General features: G+C 41.9%; 1 protein-coding gene across 3 annotated transcripts in view; it reads right to left on the bottom strand.

Moving 5' to 3' along the window:
- BANK1 (B cell scaffold protein with ankyrin repeats 1) overlaps positions 1-24428 on the bottom strand; it is a 713259-nt gene that overhangs the window by 457215 nt on the left and 231616 nt on the right. For all 3 annotated transcript variants that reach the window (XM_040418216.1, XM_040418217.1, XM_040418218.1), the window contains exon 6: positions 5354-5456. In XM_040418216.1, the coding sequence (XP_040274150.1) occupies positions 5354-5456 (103 nt within the window). The remainder of the gene's footprint in view (positions 1-5353; positions 5457-24428) is intronic.

Here is a 24428-nt window from a genome sequence, read left to right as displayed (position 1 = left end):
TGTACAGATAAGTATTTTACTTTTTTGGGTTTCCTTGCTGGCTTGATTCTAGGCGACCCTGACTCTGTCCGTATTAAGTGCAGGGAGCTGGTGGTCGTGTCCCCTCACTATTATAGGGTTTTCAGGTGTCACACAGTATTAGGTACACGGGCATGCAATCGTCTACCATACAGACCCTTGCATGTGCATAGCAGTCAGGGAGAGCTCTTAGGGTTTTATAGGGCTCACCTATAAGCTCCTAAGTTTGGGATCAAGCCAGTCGCTCGTTTATTTATATGTTCCAGCTATCTGCTAACTTCATCTGTGACAGGGGGGTGGGGAGTTTGCTGGGGGCAGAGGCAGGGGGTGCTATGTCCTCATGTTTGAAAACCAATATATGTTCACCCTACACTACAATATACATCATGTACCTTTCTAATGGGCCAGATATTTCAAACTTTTGTGGGAGTGCTTCTTTAACCCCTTTAAGCCAGAGGTTGTCTTTCCCTCCTGAACCCTGCAGAGTACTCAAACAGCAGTTTATGTCCCCATTAATAGCATTTATGTACCTAGTAGAACCTGCCTAACAATTTAAAGAGCATGGTATGCCGCAGTTGGCACCAGATGGGCACAATATATGGAGTCAAAATGCTCACTACATCCCTTAATAAATACCATGCGGGGTGTAGATTTCAAAATATGGTCACTTCTCAGGGGTTCCTCTTATTTTTTTACCTCAGTGCCTCTACAGTTGTCAGCACACGTGGTGTACATCACCATATTGGGCCTCAAAATGCAAATGGTGTTCTTTTCCTCCTGAGCCCTACCATACATTCATGCAAAAGAATAAGGCCAAATTTAGGGTGATAATAAGAGGGCTGAGTTTTGCAACTAACACTTGTTGGGCACAACATATTGGGTACAAAACCTAATTAAGTAGTGAGAAAGTATACGTCCACGTAGTAGATGATAGAGCAAATATAGTGGAGGACATTAAAATAAAATAAGAGTTTATTAATGATGATATGATTAAAAATACATAACACGGGTGTGTGTCCTAAAACAGTACAAAATGATGGGCTTACTGGGAGTCAGATAGCTAATATGTAAGGTCCACTGAGACTGCCTGGGTATAGCGCTAATATAGCACTCAATACCAATAAAGCATTTGCCAGTTTGTGGATACACTTAGATATGCAGACCAAATATCCAGAGATACAACCCATACCCGAGGTAAAGACCCTACTAATAAATATGTTGCATTGGACAATGCATGGCAGATGATGTATATTATGCCACTATGTCCCAAAGTTACAATAGGGTCAAACATGTGGACTAGAGCAGAGTATCCCGCACAGAATACAGAGACTGCAACAAAGTTGCTACTGGATACTTGATTGTCACACAGGGGATGGCCGTGCACTCTGCCATCCACTGTGTACAATTGCAATGGGGCCTAGCTTAGGCCGGTAAGGTGGACATCTGATATCGCCGCTACACAGCCAACTATCAGTGCAACCCGGCCAGAGTGTAAATCAAATAAGGCTCGAAGCGTTTCTGTGCACTGAATAGTGCACTTCCTCAGGAGCTGATAAGGTGTATAGCACCAAACAAATAAATAAAGCCTGCCTAAGCCGCACTCTCTAGTTTGAGAGTCGGCGTGCTAATGTGGCTCTGGTATAGCCATGGCACTATGATGGCCATCATAGTGCCATGGCTAGATTAGCGCTATACCCAGGCAGTCTTAGTGGACTCTATATATTAGCTATCTGACCCACAATAAGCCCATCATTGTGTACGGTTTTAGGCCACACACCCTTGTTATGTATTTTTAATCATACCATCATTAATAAACTTTTTTTTTTTATGTTCTCCACTATATTTGCTCTATCACAACATATCGGGTACAGAAATGGTTTTACATTTCTAAAATTAGTTTTCAATAGATTGAGAAATGTAGTTTCTAAAATGGGGTCATTTATGGGTAGTCTCAGAACTAAATTGGTCCTTAAAGTCAGTTTGGGGTATTTTCATTACATTTTTAAAAATTGCTCCTCGAATTTTAAGCCTTCTAGTGTCCTTAAATGACATTTACTGTGCAAAATGATGTCAATATAAAGTAGACACATGATGAATGTTAATTAATAACTATTTAATGAGGTATCACTATTTATCTTAAAAGCAGGGACATTTACATTTATAAAATAGACAATTTTCCTAAATTTTCTGTAAATTTGGGATTTTTTTTCTAAATAAAGGTAAAACATATTGATTCAAATTTACCACTAACATAAGGTACAATGTGTCACGAGAAAATAATCTCAACATGGCTTGGAAAGCAAAAGCATTTAAAAGTTATTAGCACATAAAGTGACATGTTAGATTTGCTAAATTTGGCTTGGTTCTTAAGGTGAAAAATGCATTCCCAGTTTTCTATTCTGTAAAAAACTAATAATGAGAGTTGGATCTATCCTATGACAGACACCAAATGCACCTGACACGACCCCACTGACAGGTTCTGTTATGACGGCCCTGATTTTGCTGGGAGAAATTGTCATGAATGTTGTGCTGTTTTTTCCAGCAAATTTAATGGTAACCGCAGCTAGACATGAGTCTTGCCTTATCCACATAATTAAACAGGAGATGCAAATATCCCAATGTTTTCATGCAGAGAATGAACAGTGTTTACATTGGTTTTCCAGATTTGAACTTTATAATTGCACTTAATTATTACCATTGGTCTTATAAACCTGTACATTTTGCATAAGTGTGGGGAACTGTACATAGGTTGAGATGCTATTCTGAGCATACGATTCAAAGCAAAGCTTCAACCATTAATGTTTCTAACTTCTGAGACAATTCACAACACATTTTGATGAACATACCCCGTGCCTCAAGCTACAATTTTACAGTCTTCCACTGAGCCATTACTTAGAGTTTATCATCAAACAGCAATTTGACCTCATTTAGAGTTCTTTAACTTTTTTCTTTTTTTCTTGTACGAACAACTTTGCAGATACATTTTGTGCATCACTGTAATCATCAGATGAACCACAGGATTAAGGCATAAATTGGAATTAAATTATATTTGTACACTGAAGACAAACACAGAGGTAGTAACATTGCAACAGGATGCATATGGCCAGAAACAACTGGGAACAACACATAAATCCAAGTTACATAGATATGGACATGTATGCATACACATAAACTCCTTAAAGTAAGAAAGCTAAAAGGTGTTTTCCAGTAATATAGATTTTTCAGAAACTGCCTGCAGCGTGCCCCTGAAGTAGAAGATTCATACTTACCATCTCCTTGCTGCTCTGGTCCTGCTCGTTGCCTCTGCTTTCTCCATCTTCCAGTCCCCGTATGGCCACATCATGTCATTGCACTGCTGGATGTAAACAGTGCACGGACTGGAAGATGGAGAAAGTGGAGACAGCGAGGAGAACAGGAGCAGCATGAAGCAAGTCTTCTATTTCAAGGGGTAGGCAGTTGCGCAAGCTTAGCTCGGGCTTTGGGAAAAGCTCTTAAAGGGGTTCTCCGTAAATTAAGAAAATAAAAATACTTAAATATTACTATATTATAAATATATTCCCAAATGCTTTTCATTAGTTATAATGGTTCGTTTTGTCTAGGGAGCAATCATCAGGCGAAATAAAATGGCCGCTGTCCTATTAGTACACACAAAACCTGTTCTAATTACACAGCAGGACAAGTTACTTCACTGAGCTAAAGAGCTGTCTCATCCTCCTCTCTGCTCTATTTGTCAGGGATTATGATCCTGAATATAGATAAGACCATTAGCTGAATCTCTGTAGGAATGTTCATGAGACAAACATGAGACAGAGACGAGGATGAAATGAACATAGGGATGTGGCTAATAACCAGAAGCACTTGTATGCAGTCTCCATTACCACAGCGCCACATTATCACAGTCTGTCCTGTCCCTTATTTACCACAGAGATTCAGCTAAAGTTCTTATCAGTTGCATTATAATAATCCCTGACAATTAGAGTGGAGAGGAAGATAAGGCAGCTCTTTAGCTCAATGTGTACTAATAGGATGGCAGCCATTTTATTTCTCCCAATGATTTCTCCCCAGACAAAACAAACTAATTAAATGTATTTGGGAATATATTTATAATAAAGTAATATTTAAGTATTTTCATTTTCTGAATTCCCAGAGAACACCTTTAACGGTTCTGCCTCAGCCAATTCTCTCCAAAATGAAGCAATCCATCGTCAAAGGGTTCTCCGGGAATGTTTTAAAATGGCTAGATGTGCCTCCATACAGCATTAAAATGTATGGGCTCTGGAGAGGAAAATTTGTTATCACCAAAGTTTCGTGGGACTTTGGTAAATAACTTTGGGATTTTTCCACTTTATAACCTTTTTAAAACTTGATTCTGAATTCGGCTCCAGTACCGAGGTACCAATTGGTACCAAAGCTGACGGATACCGGTTTTAAAATGGTTTTCCAGTTTAATAATCAAATGCCGACGTTATTCACCGAAGTCCCGCAAGACTTCCGGATAACGAATTTCCCTCTCTGAAGCGCATACATTTTAATGCTGTATGGTGACGCATTTCCGTACAGCATTAAACGTTTGGAGTCAAGCGACTTTGGATCTTGGATCCGAAGCTCGCTTAACTCGTCCCTAGAAATAACTGATCAAATAACTGAAGTGTGAATTTGGCCTAATCCTGCAATTTTCACACTGGCAACTAAGTGTAATAATAGGTCATGATTTTCTGTTCTTTACAGGTAACTTTTCAGTAGCTATTATCACCATCACCACAGTCAGAATTACAAGGACAAGTAACACCTTTGTGTATAGATAACACAGTATCCACCATTCACTGTAGTTGACATCTCAGCTTATCAGCTCCACCCTGACCTCTGCACAGGTAACAGAGCATGGCTAGAAAACTCTCATATGTAAGTCGATGGAGTCCCTAGCCCATGTAGCTGCTCTAAAAGACAGGAAGTCTTAACATATTTTAGGCTTAGTGACCAGTGTTAAATTGCAGGATTTCATACATTTGTTTTAAAAGATAGTGACATGGAAAATTAATAAAAAATCTAAAACAAATTTGTTTAACATAAAAACCTGATTTAAACAATAGGTCATTCTCTGATAACACATGTCCTTTGAGCCCTACTAGCATGTTGTCTATGGACAGTAAGTCTCAAGTTTCCTGTAAGTGAAAATAACTTCCTTGCCACCATTAAGAGTCAATGTTTTTGTGGATTATTCCCCATTTTGTGAGACAAAATTGCTCTGCCCAAAGCTCAGCATTTTGCATAATGTATAAAATAATTTAGCAGAGATCACTAACTAAATCAGAAAGGTCTTGGATAAAATACTTACTTATCCTGTGCTCGTGAAGGTTATGGTCACAAGATGAAAGCTTGTTTTTTAATGACTTCATCAACACCTTATCAAGTTCTTCCAACGTATACACATTAAAGGCCTAAAAGAAGGTACAGTATAAAAATGAGAACAAGTAGCAATTATCAAGCAGCAATTCATAATGGGGGACATCTTAAGCTAAAGGTAGTAAAATCAATATTGAGCTTTAGGCTCTGATAAAGCTTATACACAAAGATGGGAAATTATATCCTGTATGTGATCTCTCATATACTGGGTCTCATAAATCAAAAGAATGTCAGCAATGCTCGCCACACGCTAGAAGTCTTTTTGCTATGTATAGTATTGCCTTAAGCAGACAGCATTTATCACATAGACAAAGTTAATACATGACACTTCCTAAAGTATTGTGATTGCCTATATTGCCTCCTTTGCTGGCTGGAGTCATTTTTCCATTGCATTATGCACTGTTCATTTCCATGGTTACGACCACCCTGCAATCAGTGGTGGTCATGCTTGCACCTACAGGAAAAAGCACTGGCCTCTCTGGGGGCCGGGACGGTGGGAGCGCACAAAGGCTGGTGCTTTTTCCTATAATGTGCAAGCACAGCCACCACTGATGGATTGAGATTGAATTTTGCTGTGATTTTACAGCAATTTATGGGCAACTCCATGTTTCCCTGAAGTCCTAGACTAAATGTTTCAGTTACAATACTTACAGTCTTAAAATTTCTATACACAGACCAAAACAGAATTCTGCATAATCAGTTTAAAAAAAATATATATATATATCAGTTTGAGTATTTTAAGTGAGCACCAAACAATTTGATTTCTCAACCTTAGGCCTCATGCACACAGCCGTTGTGCGGTCGTTCCATGCATTGGGGACCGCAATTTGCGGTCCCCAATGCACGGGCAACATCCATGCGGCGGCCGGGGCGGATCCAGACCCATTCAACTTCAATGGGTCCGTGATCCATCCGCACTGCAAAAAAATAGAATGTTCTCCGTAGTGCTTCCGCACTCCATAGTGCTTCCGTGGGGTTCCATGCCTCTGTTCTGCAACGCAGCTTCAGATTGCAAACCCAATCAAGTAAATGGATCCGCATGCATGATGCAAGGAGCACAAGGCCGATGTCCTTCGTATTGCGGACCCGCTGTTTGCGAGCCGCAATAAGGACACGGCCGGGCAACGGTCGTGTGCATGAGGCCTTAGGGTGTTACAATTTGATCCTTCTGTAATAATGCAATATTTAAAGGCTATAGTTACATCTAGAGATGAGCAAATTGAATCAGACGAAGTGGAATTCGATGCAAAATTTCCTGGAGCTTCGTGGTAACGAATCACAATTTTTCCTAAAATGGCGACTACACGTGTGAGGACTGAGGACATGGGGCAAGGAACTCTGGGAAGGTGGGATCACCCAGATTGACATGCCTGCATGCAGCCAATCAGCAGCCAGCTAGCCCTGTAATGTCACAGCCCTATAAATACGGCGGCCATTTTAGAATCAGACATTTTCCAGCGTTCTGAGTGCAGGGACAGACATGAGGAGGTGCTAGGGACAGCAATAGGAAAAACCTCATTGCGAAAAAAAAATCTGAATAACGATTTATAAGTGCAGGGAAAGGATCTGGAGGAATCATTTCACAGCCTCTTAGTGCAGGGAGAGACATCAAAAAGCGCTAGGGACAGTGCTTGAAAAGCAATTTACAAGTGCAGGGAAAGATTATTTGGGGATCCAAATATCCATTATACAACTCTGTCATTCAAGCAATTTGTTCTTGGGGTGCAAGTGCTATGTTGAAAAGTCTTTAGTGGCTTATATCTGTGGAAAAAGAAAAAATTATATGCAGTTTTGCAGTTAAATGTGGTAAAAGCGTTTAGTGGCCTATTTCAGTTCAGAAAGATAAATATATACTCACTTCACTGTTGCAGTTATTTGTGGCGAAAGCGTGTAGTGGGCCATTTCAGTACAGAAAGAAAAATATACATGCATTTCACTGTTGCAGTTATTTATGGTAAAAGCATTTAGTGGGCTATTTCATTACAGAAAGAAAAATATATACACACTTTACTGTTGCAGTTATTTGTGGTAAAAGTGTTTAGTGGCCTATTTCAGTTCGGATAGAAAAATAGACACGTACTTCACTGTTGCAGTTATTTGTGTTAAAACGTGTAGTGGCCTATTTCAGTACAGAAAGAAAAATATATATGCACATCACTGTTGCAGTTATTTGTGGTAAAAGTGTTTAGTGGCCTTGTTCTGCCTCTCCAATCTAAGCATTGAAAGTGTGATCTCTGTAACTTACAGTTGTGGTGAGATATCGGTAACTATCAATCTTATTTGACATTATTGGCTGACAGTGACTATCCAAATGACACCTTGTAGCTCTTGGAGAAGTTTATTCCAAACTGTGCAGATCATACACCGATGAACAAATGGATAGGTTAAAAAATCATGCTGGGAGCAGCTAACAGAATACATGTGGCTTAGATGAAGAGTGAAGCCAGAATGCAAAGGAGGGAGGGGAGCAGAATATACAGAGAGGACAGCATGAAGGGAAGAGAGAATGGACACACAGGATAAAAAGGCAAACCATGCATGTGACACTCCCTGTCGAAATCTATGATTTCTAATAACAATAATAAACTTTAGTTCAAGTCCATGTATAATAGATGTTTCTCTTCTGGAACATCTGCAAAACGAAAAAGAACAACAAAAAATGCATTAACGAGGAAAACATCACTACCATACTTGTAGATGTACTCTTTAAAGTGTAGACAGCGGTAGGAGGAAGATAGATCTGTGAGTTCATCTTCAGAGGGGAAGGCAGCAACAGCACCAGTCCTTCTTACCTGTCTTTGCATCAGGTCAGCGTGAGGAGTTCATCTTCCTGTTTAGGCAGAAGCTGTACCAGCTGGTTTATGGGTCTGAAGTAGTGTCTTGCAGAACCTTCTTTCATTATCTTAACTTCTGCTTTCCGCACCTTCCCGTCATTACTTGAAATAGTCTTTGTAATAAGACCCATAGGCCTTTCTTTTAGGATAACTATGTCCCTGGCTTGCAGGTCGGGTTTGCTGATTTGCCATTTTCTACGACTTTGAAGGTTGCAAAGGTAATCCATCTTCCAACAGCTCCAAAAACCATTAGCAAGATGTTGAACCCGTTTCCATTGGTGGTTGTAAACATTTGGACAATCAAAGACCTGAGGAGGAATAGTGGCTATTCCGATCTTTTGTGTTAGAAGGGTGGCTGGAGTAAGCAATACTGGAGACTCTGGGTCTGAGGAAACAGGAACAAGTGGTCTTGCATTGATTATGGCGGACACCTCTGCAAGGAAGGTGACCAAGACTTCATGTGTGAGCTGGGAAGATTTTTGGTGCAGCAGCATAGAGTCCAGAATTTTTCTCAAAATCCTAATCATGCGTTCCCAAGAGCCTCCCATATGTGAAGAATGTGGCGGGTTAAATTCCCATTTACACTTGTTGCCATTCTTTAAGGACGCAAGAGTGTAAGATCGTGGTATCTTAAACTGTTCCGATGCCTGGAGGGACTGCTTCAAGGATTCCCAACTCTGTTGTTTCTCTTTGGGTAAAGGGGTATCCCAGTCAGTGTTCTCTGAAGTAAGTTGTCCGAGTAATATCTTGCCCTGAATAGTAAAGGGTGCTATAAATCCCAAGGGATCATAGATACTGTTTACTGCAGACAGTACTCCTCATTTTGTGAAGGGCTTGTCACAGACTGATGTTTGAAATGTGAACGTGTCTTGTTTAACATCCCATAACAATCTAAGGCTGCGTTGTGTGAGGGAAAGGTCAGACCCTAGTTGGAAATCCTTGGCACACAGCATGATCAGAAGGAAATGCTCTCATTACCTCATTGCTGTTGGAGATGATTTTGTGTAGTCTGAGGTTGGAAGTAGCGAGCATGTTCTGAGTTCTGGTGAGAAGGTCGATGGCTTTTTCTTCCGTAGGTAGAGACTTGAGACCGTCACCCACATAGAAGTTCTTTTCAACAAATTGATGTGCATCAGACCCGAACTCTTGTTCGCCGTCTTGGGCTGTTTTTCTCAGTCCGTAAATGACAAATGCAGGGGAAGGATTATTACCAAAAATGTGTACTTTCATCCGATAGTCTATAACCTCATCGTTGACATCATTATTGCGGTACCATCAGAACCTGAGGAAGTTTCTATTGTCTTTGCGGACGATGAAACAATTAAACATTTGTTGGATCTCGGTCATAATGGCAATAGGCTCTTGTCTAAAGTGGAGTAAGACTCCTATGAGGTTGTTGTTCAGGTCAGGCCCAGTGACAAGATTGGTCATTGAGAGAAACACCTTCATGACGAGCACTTGAGTCGCAGACCACCCTAATCTGATCAGGCTTGCGAGGATGGTAGACACCAAAACACGGGAGGTACCAGCATTCCTATACTTGTGTAAGAGGGTGTGAAGGCTCAGCATGATCTCTCTGAAACACCTTCTACATAAAGTTGACAAAATGATTCTTCATCGCCCGTTTCCGGTTCAAGTTGCGCTCTAAAGAGATGAACCGTAAATCTGCATGCTGTCTATTATTTGGAATTCTCTTCCTTGGGGTGCGGAATGGTAGCGGTGCCACCCAGCTGTTGGATTCATCTTGGTAGAAGTCTGTATTCATGGTTCTCAAGAATTTTTTGTCTTCAAGCGTGGTTGCTAACTCGTTGTCTCTTGTGGTTACCTAAAACACTGTGCTACCAATGTTGTCATCCCAGAAGATAAATGCTTTCCTATCATCTAGTATGATGCGCTCTTGCGTACTTTTGTCACACAGATTTTCTTTCACACTGTAGTGATGTTGTCGTCATAGAAAACAAGTAGTGCATCCATTTGACAGAACATTTGTTTTAAAGGAAGAAACTGAGAAAGGTTTCCTGGCGTTGCTAAGGCAGAAGTTGCCTATGATGACCCAGCCTAGATCCAGACGCTGGGCGTGAGGTGCATCCTGTGGGCCGTTAATTTGATGGCGAACCTTGTGCACCCTTAAAACGGCTCTCCCGAGTAACAGCAGGATACCAGCATTTTCTTTAAAGGCTGGTATTTGGTTAGCTATGTCCTTCAAGTGAGAATGGTGCAAGGCAGCTTCAGGAGTGGGGATCTCATCCTTGTTAGTTGGGATCTGATTACACTCGATGATAGTAGGCAAGGGTATTTCCATGTTGCTATTGAGGAGCAACTACGAGGCCACTGGCTCTTCTACCCAAGACTTCTGTAATGCCTGCACAAGTACCTAGGGTATAAGGTACAAGCATCTCCTGCTATGCCTAACAGATCAAATAACCTTATACTTGCAAGAGATCGGTTACTCCGATTGTCAAGAATAATAGACAGTCTTATGGCCCTTTCAGGTTGGCCCTTTGTGTATACAGTACACAAACCAAGCATATCTTTGCACAGGATTTCTCACAAAGTCCTTCCCCACAGACTTCAGTGCATATAGGGAATACTGGGGTGGAGGTAGCTGTTCGTTCAGTGTGCTCCCCACCATGCTTTTCCCAGGAGGGAGGTCTGTGGATGGAGTAGAGTTGTGTTGGTTCAGATGAAGGGCTTGTATGTGGTTGTCACTACCGCATTCCATGCATTTAATGACAGCCTTACAGTCTTTTGCAAGGTGTTCTGTGGAGGCACAGCATATGAAACAAACTCCAATCCCTTTAAAAGTTCCTTACGTTCTTGTACAGGTTTCTTTCTGAAGCCGATGCATTTCTTAAGTTGATGTGGCTTGTTATCTATGGGACATTGGCGATTTGGATCCTCAAGTTTCTTGTTTTTCCCAGACTGATACTGATACTGGGCCCCTGCGGTCTCGTGCGTTATACGTGTGTTTGCAAGTCCTGGAGTAGGTGGACTGAGAGGGTTACAGAAGTAGGAAAAAGGAGGAAAGGCAACTCTGCATTTTTTATTGTGAGTTGATCCCTGACTAACCCATTTTTCTTAAATTCCATAAGGTAGCTTAAAGACAATAGGGTTCATGCCACAAGGGGTGTCGAGGTAACTGAGCCCAGGTAGGAGGGTTTCAGCTTTAGCAAGTTGAAGCTCTAGTAGAAGATCACTGAGTTCTTGAAGCTTTAGATTGTCTTTAGCTGTAATCCTTGGGAAGCCTTGCAACCTTTTGAATAAGGCATCTTCGATGGCCTCAGAGCTGCTAAAGCTACATTCAAGTCTGTCCCAAGAAGTGTCGAGATCTGCAGCAGGATTGGAAGTGTAAACTGTTTTGAGTCTCTTGCTACGTTCGGCAGACTGGGGACCTAGCCACCTGATCAGTAGATCCAGTTCTTCTGCAGCAGTGATGTCTAGCTCGCTGATTGTGGCTTTAAATACATTTCATTGTATTGTACATTGTATTACATTGTATTGTACAGTGACAATAAAGGCATCTTATCTTATCGGTGAATTTCCAGCCTCTGTAATTTTCAGGTTTGTCATCAAACATGGTGAGGCCCATCCTAGTGAGTTCTCTGCGAAGCATGTATTTAGCTAACTGTGACATGTGTTTTCAGACTTTGAGTATACAGTTTCAGGTGGTACAGAGTTAGTTGCAGTGGCTGGTACACTGATGTTGAGTGACTTGATAACATAGGATGGTGCTAAGCGTTCAACACTGGATCTGGCGTACAGTCCAAGGGTGTGTTGGTTTGTAGCTGTATAGTAGTGGGTTTGTTTGGAGGTAGCTGGCTAGTGCCATAGTAAGGTAGAAAGTGGCCTATTTCAATACAGAAATAAAAATATATGCGCACATCACTGCTGCAGCGTTTAGTGGCCTATTTCAGTTCAGAAAGAAAAAATATATACGCACTTCACTGTTGCAATCATTTGTGGCGAAAGAGTGTATTGGCCTATTTTAGTATAGAAAGAAAAATATATACACACTTCACTGTTGCAGTTATTTGTGATGAAAGCGTTAAGTGGCCTTTTTGTGTACAAAAATAAAAATATATTAGTCACTAGAGATGGTCTTGCGGTTCGTCCGGCAGTCGTTTCGCGGCGAACTTTGCCCGTTCACGGTTCGTCGAACCGGCGAACATATGGCGATGTCCGCCGGCGCCATATTCTTTTACATTGTGAAGAACTTTGGCCCATGACACATCCATCAGGTGGTACAGGACAGCCAATTGAGACATTTCAGCACATGGACATACCCCCTACCTTATAAATAAACCCGATCTGGCCGCCATTTTATATTCAGTCTTTTGCCAGTGTAGGGAGAGGTTTCTGTGTGGAGCAGGGACCCACTGTTAGGGATACCAAACGCTAGCTAATAGGGCCACAAAAGTCCTTTTAAGGACTGGTATAGGTGTGCTATCGATAGGTGTGACTTACTGAGGGATGTGATAGACTTATAATATACTTTCTAACATAGAAAGTATATTATAGTGCAGCATTTGTTGGTGGTTTTGCTGTGTTACCGCAGATACACAGAGTGACAAACGCTATTGGAACAAATAATTTCTACTGGTGTGATATACAAGTTGCCCCCCCCCAAAAAACTGATTGAAGCAGGGGTGTGATATACCAATAATATACTTTCTATATAGCGCATTTGGGTAGTGCAGCATTTGTTTGCGGTTTTGCTGTGTTACCGCAGCTACACAGAGTGAAAAATGCTATTGGAGAAAATAATTTCTACTAGTGTGATATACCAGGCAGAGGAAGACGCAGGCCATTCCGCAGGGGTGTTAGGGTCGGGCAGGTGCAACAGGCCGGAGCCTAAGTGGGAAGTTGCAGAAGGTGCGTGTGATTACATCAAAGGAGACACCAGACTTGGTTGAGTGGATCACTCAGCCTTCCGATTCTGCACCCTCCTCATCCTCTCTATCTGCACTCTATCTGCACCCTCCTCATCACTCTCTGCTGTGTGCACCCCTAAAGACAACACCACCACCATATCACATGCGCTCGACTCAGAGCCATTCTTGGCATCGGATCAGGAAGAGGTGTTATCTACGGTCGCCACCCAGCAGTCTGATGACAGTTCCCAGATCAGCCCAAGGAGGGTGGTCCCCACTGTTTCCGCCCACTCCGAGATCTCTAATGTCAGTGGTGGTGAAGGTGACGATGATTACATGTTGAAGGACATCACGTGGGTGCCCACAAGAGAGGAAGAGCAGGGGAGTTCAGAGGGAGAGACAAAGCAGCAGATAGGGAGGAGAAGGAGGAGTATCAGGCAGAACTTACAGTGCACAGGAGGCAAAAAGCAGACTGCTAATGTATCTGGAGCCAGCCATCCACCATGCACGGTCACATCTGGCGCTCCCAGGACCGCAGCACATGGCTCCAAATTGTGGGTTTTTTTTAACGTGTCCGCTGCTGACAATAGTGTTGCCATCAGAAGCCTGTGCTGTCAGCACATAAGTCGCGGTAAGCCCAACACTCACCTAGGGACGACTGCCTTAAGAAGGCACCTGGCCTCCCATCACCGAGCCCAGTGGGAACAACACAGTCAAAACCCACAAAGCCACACTCCCAAAGCTCCACGTCCTGCCTCTTCTTCTCCTGTCTCCTCCCATTTGTCCTCCACTTCCATCGTGCCATCGCCGCGTTCATCTGGCAAAAGGCAGGATTCCATGGCCCAAATGTTCGAGAGGATAACCCTCTTGACCGCTGGCTTGTCGGAACTGCTAGCCCTCCAACTACTGCCATACAACTGGTGGACTCGGAGGCCTTTAGAAAATTTGTGGCCATTAGCAAACCGCAATGGAAGGTCCTCGGAAGTAATTATTTCTCCCAGAAGGGCATCCCGAGGCAATATGGATACCTACGTTCAGCGGCAACTGAATGTATCTCTGGCACACAGTGGGGAGCTTCTTTTTTTTTTCCACCGCGCCAGTGGCTGCTCATGCGCGACGCATGAAGACTTCAGTGGCCATTTGATGAGATCCCCAAACTGGTCAGTCGCAGCCAAGGTACAATCAGTGACATCGTACCTTATACCTTCTTTCTGGAGCGTGCATTGCATCGTGTCATTGATCAAGCCGTCGAAGAGCAGGAAGATGAGGAAGTCGCAATGCTGGATGAACTCCCAGGCAGCTACTCCATCTGAGACAAGTCTACAGGAGTCTGAAGAGGAGTCAGAGGAGGATGGTGCTGGGGCGGAGGAGGCGCAAGAAGAGCATGCTTTAAACTTTTCTGGGATCCCTGGTGAGACCGAGGACAACAAGGAGACCAGGGCAGAAGAGAAATTAGCTCAGTCAGGAAAAAAAAGGCGATAAGGCATTCTTCAGATACATAAATGAAAAAAGGAAACTAAAACAAGGAATTACAAAATTAAAAACAAAAGAATACAGGTATATGGAAGAAGATAAAGAACTAGCTGACTGCCTCAATGAATACTTCTGTTCAGTTTTTACAAAGGAAAATTAAGGAAAAGGACTTTAGTTAGGAAAGAAGACTAATGAATCTTTTGATGCATGTGTCTTTACAGAGGAAGAGGTTCTAAGTCAGCTGTCTAAAATTAATGCAAATAAGTCACAGGGGCCTAATGGGATACACCCAAAGCTATTAAAAGAGCTCAGCGGTGAACTAGCAAAACCATTAACAGATTTATTTAACCAATCACTGGCAACAGGAGTCGTCTCAGAAGATTGGAAATTAGCAAATGTTGTGCCCATTTACAAGAAAGGTAGTAGGGGGTAATCGGGCAACTATAGGCCAGTAAGCCTGACATCAATAGTGGGGAAATTAATGGAAACCATACTTAAGGAGAGGATTGTGGAACATCTAAAAATCCCATGGATTAAAAGATGAAAAACAGCATGGGTTTACTTCAGGGAGATCATCTCAAACTAATCTAATAGATTTTTTTGATTGGGTGACTAAAATAATAGATGGCGGAGGTGCAGTAGACATCGCTTATCTAGACTTTAGTAAGGCTTTTGATACTGTCCCACATAGAAGGCTTATCAATAAATTAAAGTCTTTGGGCTTGGACTCCCATATTGTTGAATGGATTAGGCAGTGGCTGAGGGACAGACAACAGAGGGCTGTAGTCAATGGAGTATATTCAGACCATGGTCTTGTTACTAGTGGTGTGCCTCAGGGATCTGTTCTGGGACCCATATTGTTTAATATCTTTATCAGCAAAATTGCAGAAGGCCTCGATGGTAAGGTGTGTCTTTTTGCTGATGACACGAAGATTTGTAAAAGGGTTGATGTTCCTGGAGGGATACACCAAATGGAAAAGGATTTAGGAAAACGAGAGGAATGGTCAAAAATCTGGCAACTAATATTAAATGTTGATAAGTGCAAGATAATGCACCTGGGGCGTAAAAACCCAAGAGCAGAATATAAAATCAGTGATACAGTCCTAACCTCAGTATCTGAGGAAAGGGATTTAGGGGTCATTATTTCAGAAGACTTAAATGTAGGCAGACAATGTCATAGAGCAGCAGGAAATGCTAGCAGAATGCTTGGGTGTATAGGGAGAGCAATTACCAGTAGAAAGAGGGAGGTGCTCATGCCGCTCTACAGAGCACTAGTGAGACCTCATTTGGAGTATTGTGCTCAGTACTGGAGACCATATCTCCAGAAGGATATTGATACTTTGGAGATAGTTCAGAGAAGAGCTACTAAACTGGTACATGGATTGCAGGATAAAACTTACCAGGAAAGATTAAAGGACCTTAACATGTATAGCTTGGAAGAAAGACGAGACAGAGGGGATATGATAGAAACTTTTAAATACATAAAGGGAATCAACAAGGTAAAAGAGGAGAGAATATTTAAAAGAAGAAAAACTGCTACAAGAGGACATAGTTTTAAATTAGAGAGGCAAAGGTTTAAAAGTAATATCAGGAAGTAGTAAAAAGATACTGGGCACTCTCTCTATATAGGAACCTCACAGTTTATTACAGATATAGCATATATAGACAATTCATAAAATAAACATATTACATTAAAACAATACGTCATAAAATCCGGATGTTAAAACTAGACTCTTAAATATCTGTTATAAACACTCTAAAATGTGACAGCCTCTGATTATTGGGGATAAAAGTCTTTTGAACAGATGTCCGTCCAACCTTCGGTTGGAATGCGCTCTTCAGGGTATATGGCAACCCCAGTAAAAAATCTCCTCCAAACGGAATGGTATAGAAAAACAGCTGTAAGATACAGTGATTTACTTATGCGGCGTCCCGCTTTACTCACTGTTCAGCTGCAATAATGTGCTCCGCTGCTGTGCCGGTACTATGAATTTTCGTATTCGGGTCTATATTGTAATAGTCCCGTTCCCCTCTGTCTCTCAGGCGCCGCTCCGTGAATATAAGAGCCGGCGCTTGGTAGGTTTACAGACTCCCTCTTCCGCGCTGGACCTTGTTTGTAAGTGAGCGTAGTGTGCTCCGATGAAAGTCCTGTTGGGATGCGCGTCGGGTCTCTGATTTAGACGGGGTTAGTTCGGGTATATGCAGTCCTTCAGCAGATAGTCAATATCCATCGGGGGGGTCTTAGCACCAAACGCATTTCGGGGTCTGTTATCACCCCTTCCTCAGTGGTAATGAGTCCCCCTTCTAGCTTTCTTTATATAGTCTTTAGTAATTAAATTACCATTGCCTGCTGTGTAGTTTGGTCTTGTTTCGCAAGACCTGATGTGGATTTCGGAAACGCCCAACTTCTCTATATATTTCGTTTTTATTCTCCATGTTGTATTTATTTGTATGTGCGTTTTTTTCTTATTTATCTACAAGCTAGTATTTTCAATCCTGATGGCAAAATTACATATTTATCTAACATTAGCAATGTACCAACAATCTGTTTCAATATATCTAATTAGGTATGTCTACATTAATGTAATCTGTTGTCTGAAACAAAAAACTGCAGTTTTTCCCGCGGCATTCATGCGGTTTTGTTCAGACTCACTCTTATTATGAAGAATAAGTCATCCTATATATATTTTCCCCAACTTTCTTTCTCTTTATTTATTTACTTGCATGCATATACATATATACCAATAAATTATTATTATTTTTTTTCTCAAATACAAATTTTTATTATTTGTTTTTAATTTAATTTTTTTTATTTCTAAATGATATTTTCAAAGGGTAAGGGCGAGTGTATGGATACGCTGATTATACACTAGCTGTGTCAGATCCATGTATACAGGTCCATCATTCATGGATCTGACACAGCTCGTGTATAATCAGCGTATCCATACACTCGCCCTTACCCTTTGAAAATATAATTTAGAAATAAAAAATTTTTAATAAAAAACAAATAATAAAAATTAGGATTTGAGAAAAAAAATAAAAATTTTTTTTATTGGTATATATGTATATGCATGCAAGTAAATAAATAAAGAGAAAGAAAGTTGGGGAGAATATATATAGGATGACTTAGTATTCAGTATATTGGGCAGACTAGATGGGCCAAATGGTTCTCATCTGCCGACACATTCTATGTTTCTATTATCCTGGATGATGATCAGGAGCCAGGCCACTCCACCGCTTCCAATTTAGTGCAAATGGGGGCATTCATGCTCCAGTGTTTGAAGAGCAATAAAGGGCACGGGACCAGTACTGGGTGGCAACGTACTTAGACCCCGGTACAAACAAACACAAAATGGCAGACATGTTACCAGCACTTCGAGAAATTTTGACTTCTGCTTTTGGGGGTGCTGGCAGAGGAATTTCCACTCACAGAGAAACAGTTGCGGGTACCAATCCAACAGCACATGCAAGAAGAGGGCGGTTTGAAGATGTGTTGGTCACTTCAGATATGAGATCATTCTTGCAGCCAACCCATCGACAGTCCCCATCCGGATCCAGCCTCGGGGAGCGCCTAGACCGACAGGTGTCTGACTACATCGGGTTAACTGCCCATGTGGACACTCTGAGAAATGAGGAACCCCTGGACTACTGAGTGTGCAGGCTTGACCTGTGCCAGAGCTGGCACAATTTGCCATAGAACTGTTAAGCGCACTCGCCTAGCTCACGACAGTGGGCATGGATGAGGCATGGATCTCAGAGGAATTCAACACATGTGATGAGTCGACCACGTTTAATTAAATTTCCTCATGACAGCCCACAAATATATGGGGGCCTTTTTACACCCACTGTGAGGGAGGACAAAGTGAACTACTACAGAGACATCCTATGTAGTTAGCAGCTGCTTATTTCCATCATCGTCCATCCTCTCGCAGGTCTGACCGGGGGGGCCCTGTGGCGCTCATATTCCACTGCCATGGCTGCTAGGGAGGGGTGAGGTGGCAGGAGCAGTACCAGCTCTATCAGCAGCAGCTTTCCTTACCCGCATAGTGAAGAAACTACTCACCAGCAGCAGCAGATAGATCTTGAGCAGGACCTTAACCAGTATGTGGTGGAATACTTGGACAGCACCCTGCCAACCCACATTGAAGATCCGCTGGACTACTGGGCAGCCAAACTGGATTTGTGGCCCCAGCTGGCCGAGTTTTCCCTTGAAAATCTGTCCTGCCCGCCCAGTAGTGTGGCATCAGAGTGGGTGTTTAGTGCGGCGGGGGCCATAGTTACCCCAAGAAGAACTCTCCTGTCCACCCAAAATGTGGAGAGATTGACCTTTGTCAAGATGAATCAGGAGAGGATCAGCCAGGATTTCCACCCACCAATGCCTGATGCATCAGACTAGATCATCCATGGTGCCACACCAACACTTTGACAAAAGAGACCGGTTTCTTTTGGCTAACTGCCTCAGCTACTATTCTGATGCTGCCACCCGACTGATGCCACACATCTGATGCCAAGTGCTCCTTCTTTCACAAACCTTCGTCAGCGGGTACTGGTATGGCCACCAACCGCCCCACTCTGTCACCGGGTCACTTTGCGGTCTCCTGATGCTGCTGCCACCTCCTCACTATGTCACCTTGCCACTCTGTGGTATCCTGCTGCTGCCATCTCCGCACTCCACACAAGGTCATTGTGCCACCTCCACACAAGGTAATTGTGCCACTCGGCTTCCTCATACTGCTACCAACTCCAGACTCTGTTATTATGCCACTCTGTGGTCTCCTCATGCTGCCGCCACCTCCAGACTTGGTCATTGTGCCACTCAGTGGCCTCCTCATACTGCTGCCAACTCCAGACTGTCATTGGGCCACTCTGTGGTCTCCTCATGCTGCTTCCACCTCACCACTATGTCATAGGTCCACTCTGTAGACTTCTCATGCTGTTCCCACCCTCCCCACTTCATGACAGCTGTAAGGCCCGTATGGTCCCATCAGAATTGGCTTATGATTTGATAGCCAAAAGCAGGAGTGGGTACAAAACACAGAGGTTATGCAAATATTCCATTTACGTGTCATCTCTGTTTTAGATCCACTACAGTTTTTTTTGGCATTAGCAATACTGATGGATTATTGAGCAAATGCTGACCAATTGAAGGCGTATACTCCACAGACAGGATCGTTTTTTTGTGGGTTATTGTTCTGACGGATCAGAGGAAGGGCAAATTAATCAGTGACATCAACACAAACTTACTGCTGACATCCTCTCCACTCTGTCAGGGGGGCTCTACTTGTATAAGCGTTTAATAGAACACGTTCTGTAGACATCTATGTGGAATCAGCTGACAAGGGTGTAAAAGTAGTGCGCTTCTTCTTGATGCTAACATCGACCTGTAAGGCTGAGTTAATACTTCAGTTATTTGGTCAGTTTTGGCCCCATGACTGGCCAAATAAGTGAAGTATGCAGTGATTCTAAGAGCGACCCCTGTCATCTGCATATCATACTGACTCACAGTATTATTTCACTACCACAACAGGCTCCCTATGCGTGTTACAGCAAGGCACAAGTGTTCTACACCCCTATAAAGGCTCTCTGCAGCCAGGAAATAGTTTTTTAACGTAATCGCCGCGAGTTTATTTGGATCGAAGCTAAATTTTCCCCAAAAAATTGGCGAACCTGCCAATCAAATTTTTTAAAAATTCGCTCATCTCATCATGTTCTTCAGTATAATTGACAGGTTTGTGACAAATTTCATTGGACTTTGTACTATAACCTTTTGATAATCTTATGACAACGAATAAGACAAGCTTGACAAACAATAAGACATGATAATGTTGTAACTGCTGCATACTAAAACAGAATAAAGCAATGTTGTGAAAGACAATATCATGATTAGCATTTGTAATGCTAACATTAAACTTTGAAATTTGCAGTATATATAATGATCTGGAGCAAGGGTACTTTGGAATCTGGGCATTTATGGACATTTGCCCCTGTTGCTAATATGCAAAGCCAACAGCTCACTACTTTGGTGCACTTTGAGGGTTTAACATGCTCTGTGATTTATCCTGTTATTTGAACTTACAATGTTTTATACTATTGAACTGCATTTTATATTATATATTCTGTTCATTTGCCCTGTTATTTCACTTTATTGCCACTGAATTGTGGAAAGGGTTAATGCACAACCATTTCACACTAAGAGACTTTGGGAATTTCCAGCCTGTGCACTGAGTAGCTGGCCATTTTCCATTGCTGTCATAAGGGACTAGGCAAGCTGAGTTTTAGAGGTAAAAGCCAGGCACTGTGAAGTTTTGACCTTCTGGTTTAGCTCTGTCAGACTATTGTTTACTATGTAATTAGTGTGCCCAAGTTGTACTACATAATTACTGTGCCCAAGTTTTTTTTCATAATTTTTGTAGTACAAGTTGTACTATATAATTACTGCGCACACATTGTACTAGGTATTTAGTGTGCCTAAGTTGTAAAATCTAATTGGTGCAGCACATGTTGCACTACATACAGTAATTACTACGCTCAAGTCATACTACCTAATTGGGGCTTCATAAGTTGTCCTACTTAATTAGGGCACCAAAGTTGTTCTGCATGATTGGTGTGTCACAATTTTTTGTACAACCTACGTATGCCATTGTCGCTTTTGATACAGGAGGATGACCCACCATTCCTCATGTTCTCCTTGTCATCTGCTAGGGACAAAATCTGTAAATTTAACGTTTTACCCTGCACTAATTGCAGCACTTGCATATTTAAAAAAATTCCTGTGGATTAAAAAAAATTATAATCACTACACTCTTAGATAAATTCCTTGCTGGATGTAGTTTCCTGAACAGGCTCAGACCAGGTCTCAGACCTTTACAATACTTCAATATCTATAAGCCACTGTACCTGGTGGCACAATGTAGTAAATATTACCAAAGTAGCCCTTAAATGTTGAATGGTGTTTTTTCTGTGCCCAGGAAGCAGAAAATGGCCAAATATGTGATACAGACCTATTCTGGAGAACCAGCATAACAAATAAGTTGGTGAATATATCTGGTAACACAGGCTGCGCACAATATACTGGGCACTGAAATGGCATAATTGTGAAAAATCATCAGTTTTCAATCTGAATTAAATTCTGAAAAACACCACTGGGGTGCAAATGCTCTTTGCACCCCTAGATTAATTCCCTCAGGGGAATTTGGATCAACATTTTCTCTGTTAAAAGATATCAATAAAAAAAAAAATCCAAACTTATCTGTATTTGACACCTTTTCAGTTTACAAAGACATATTTTTTTTATTTATTATACTGCCATGAGCATGCACAGATTTTACTTGATTGACAAGATTCTAAGTGACCTTTTAAAGCTGTATTAGACCTCCTGGTAAAAGCTCAAAAGTGTTCTTATATTTCATGTCTTGGCTCTGGAGCAACAATTTCAACAATTGCACAGTGTGATTCCTTAATGTTAGCTGACGTGTCTAATCTTCTTGACATTTGAAAACGTGTAAAATTGCACATATTGTGTGTGTGTGTGTAGATAGATAGATAGATAGATAGAAAAGGTAGAAGAGATTAGTACATTTCTTGAAATTCCTTTTTGGTTCTGTTTCACTGAGAGCGAAAGCCTAGTATGCTAAACTGAGTTTTTTTTTGTAATATATATGTGTTGTCTTGGGGGGTACTCTTTGTAATTACTGAGAACGCATAGTATGCATAATACATGTGCAAAGTATTGTAGGCCACGCAATGTCTTTCTGGGTTTGAAGAAAAGATATTCAAAGTAGCTTTCCTAAGGCTACTTTCACACTAGTGTTAATATTTTTTGGTATTGAGATCCGTCATAGGTTCTCAATACCGGAAAAAAACGCTTCCGTTTTGTCCCAATTCATTGTCAATGGGGACAAAACGTCACTGAAAATAACGGAATGCTCCAAAATGCATTCTGTTCCGTTTGGTTGCGTTCTCATACCGGAGAGCAAACTGTAGCATGCTGCGGTTTGCTTTCCGTCATGGGATGCGGAGCAAGACAGATCTGTCATGACCCACAATGCAAGTCAATGGGGACGGATCTGTTTTCTCTGACACAATAGAAAACGGATCCGTCCCCATTGACTTTCAATGGAGTTCATGACGGATCCGTCTTGGCTATGTTAAAGATAATACAACCAGATCCGTTCATAACAGATGCAGATGGTTGTATTATTAGTAACGGAAGTGTTTTTGCTGAATCCTGCCGGATCCAGCAAAAAAGCTAGTGTAAAAGTAGCCTAAGCCTATCTGATGCCAACAGATTCAAGATGTGCTAATTTTTACATATTTTGTTTTCCAGAAAGCTACAGGAATGTTGACTGGCTTAGGTTACTTCTCATGCATACTTAGCACCCTCTATAAGAAAACATATTACCCCAACCAAGGCCTCTCAGGCAGCCAAGCAAAGTTTCTTTGCTGAGCTCTTTTAAAGGGTGGTTACCTTGAAAGAGCTGGAGTCCTGGTGTAAGACAGTTTTAAATTGCAGTCTTTGGGCTTGGACTCCCATATTGTTGAATGGATTAGGCAGTGGCTGAGGGACAGACAACAGAGGGTTGTAGTCAATGGAGAATATTCAGACCATGGTCTTGTTACTAGTGGGGTACCTCAGGGATCTGTTCTGGGACCCATATTGTTTAATATCTTTATCAGCGAAATTGCAGAAGGCCTCGATGGTAAGGTGTGTCTTTTTGCTGATGACACAAAGATTTGTAACAGGGTTGATGTTCCTGGAGGGATACACCAAATGGAAAAGGATTTAGGAAAACTAGAGGAATGGTCAAAAATCTGGCAACTAAAATTAAATGTTAATAAGTGCAAGATAATGCACCTGGGGCATAAAAACCCAAAAGCAGAATATACAATCAGTGATACAGTCCTAACCTCAGTATCTGAGGAAAGGGATTTAGGGGTCATTATTTCAGAAGACTTAAAGGTAGGCAGACAATGTTATAGAGCAGCAGGAAATGCTAGCAGAATGCTTGGGTTTATAGGGAGAGGCATTACCAGTAGAAAGAGGGAGGTGCTCATGCCGCTCTACAGAGCACTAGTGAGACCTCATTTGGAGTATTGTGTGCAGTACTGGAGATCATATCTCCAGAAGGATATTGATACTTTGGAGACAGTTCAAAGAAGAGCTACTAAACTAGTACATGGATTGCAGGATAAAACTTACCAGGAAAGATTAAAGGACCTTAACATGTATAGCTTGGAAGAAAGACGAGACAGAGGGGATATGATAGAAACTTTTAAATATATAAAGGGAATCAACAAGGTAAAATAGGAGAGAATATTTAAAAGAAGAGGACATAGTTTTAAATTAGAGGGGCAAAGGTTTAAAGTAATATCAGGAAGTAGTGGATGCATGGAATAGCCTTCCTGCAGAAGTGGTAGCTGCAAATACAGTGAAGGAGGTTGCATGCATGGGATAGGCATAAGGTCATCCTTCTTATAAGATAGGGCCAGCGGCTATTCATAGTATTCAGTATATTGGGCAGACTAGATGGGCCAAATGGTTCTTATCTGCCGACACATTATATGTGTAACGGTCGCGTACACACACACACAGGGGGGAGGGAAGTGACCACTGCGCTCCACCCTTACCCCTGGCCCTGACTACTTGCCTCGCGAGTCCTAATGACAGGGGACAACTGGATGGCAATCCCTAACTTGGAATAAGTGCAGGGATGACAGACAGACAAACAACAGGACGTGAACGGACCGAGTCAATACCAGGAAAGCTACAAAGTACAAATGGAGCAAGCAGAGAATTGTCAGGAGAAGCCGGGGTCATAAATACCAGGAG

This window comes from Bufo bufo, chromosome 2 (genome assembly GCF_905171765.1).
Source record: "Bufo bufo chromosome 2, aBufBuf1.1, whole genome shotgun sequence".
NCBI classification, from domain to species: Eukaryota; Metazoa; Chordata; class Amphibia; order Anura; family Bufonidae; genus Bufo; species Bufo bufo.
This window is presented reverse-complemented; position numbering and strand designations above follow the sequence as displayed.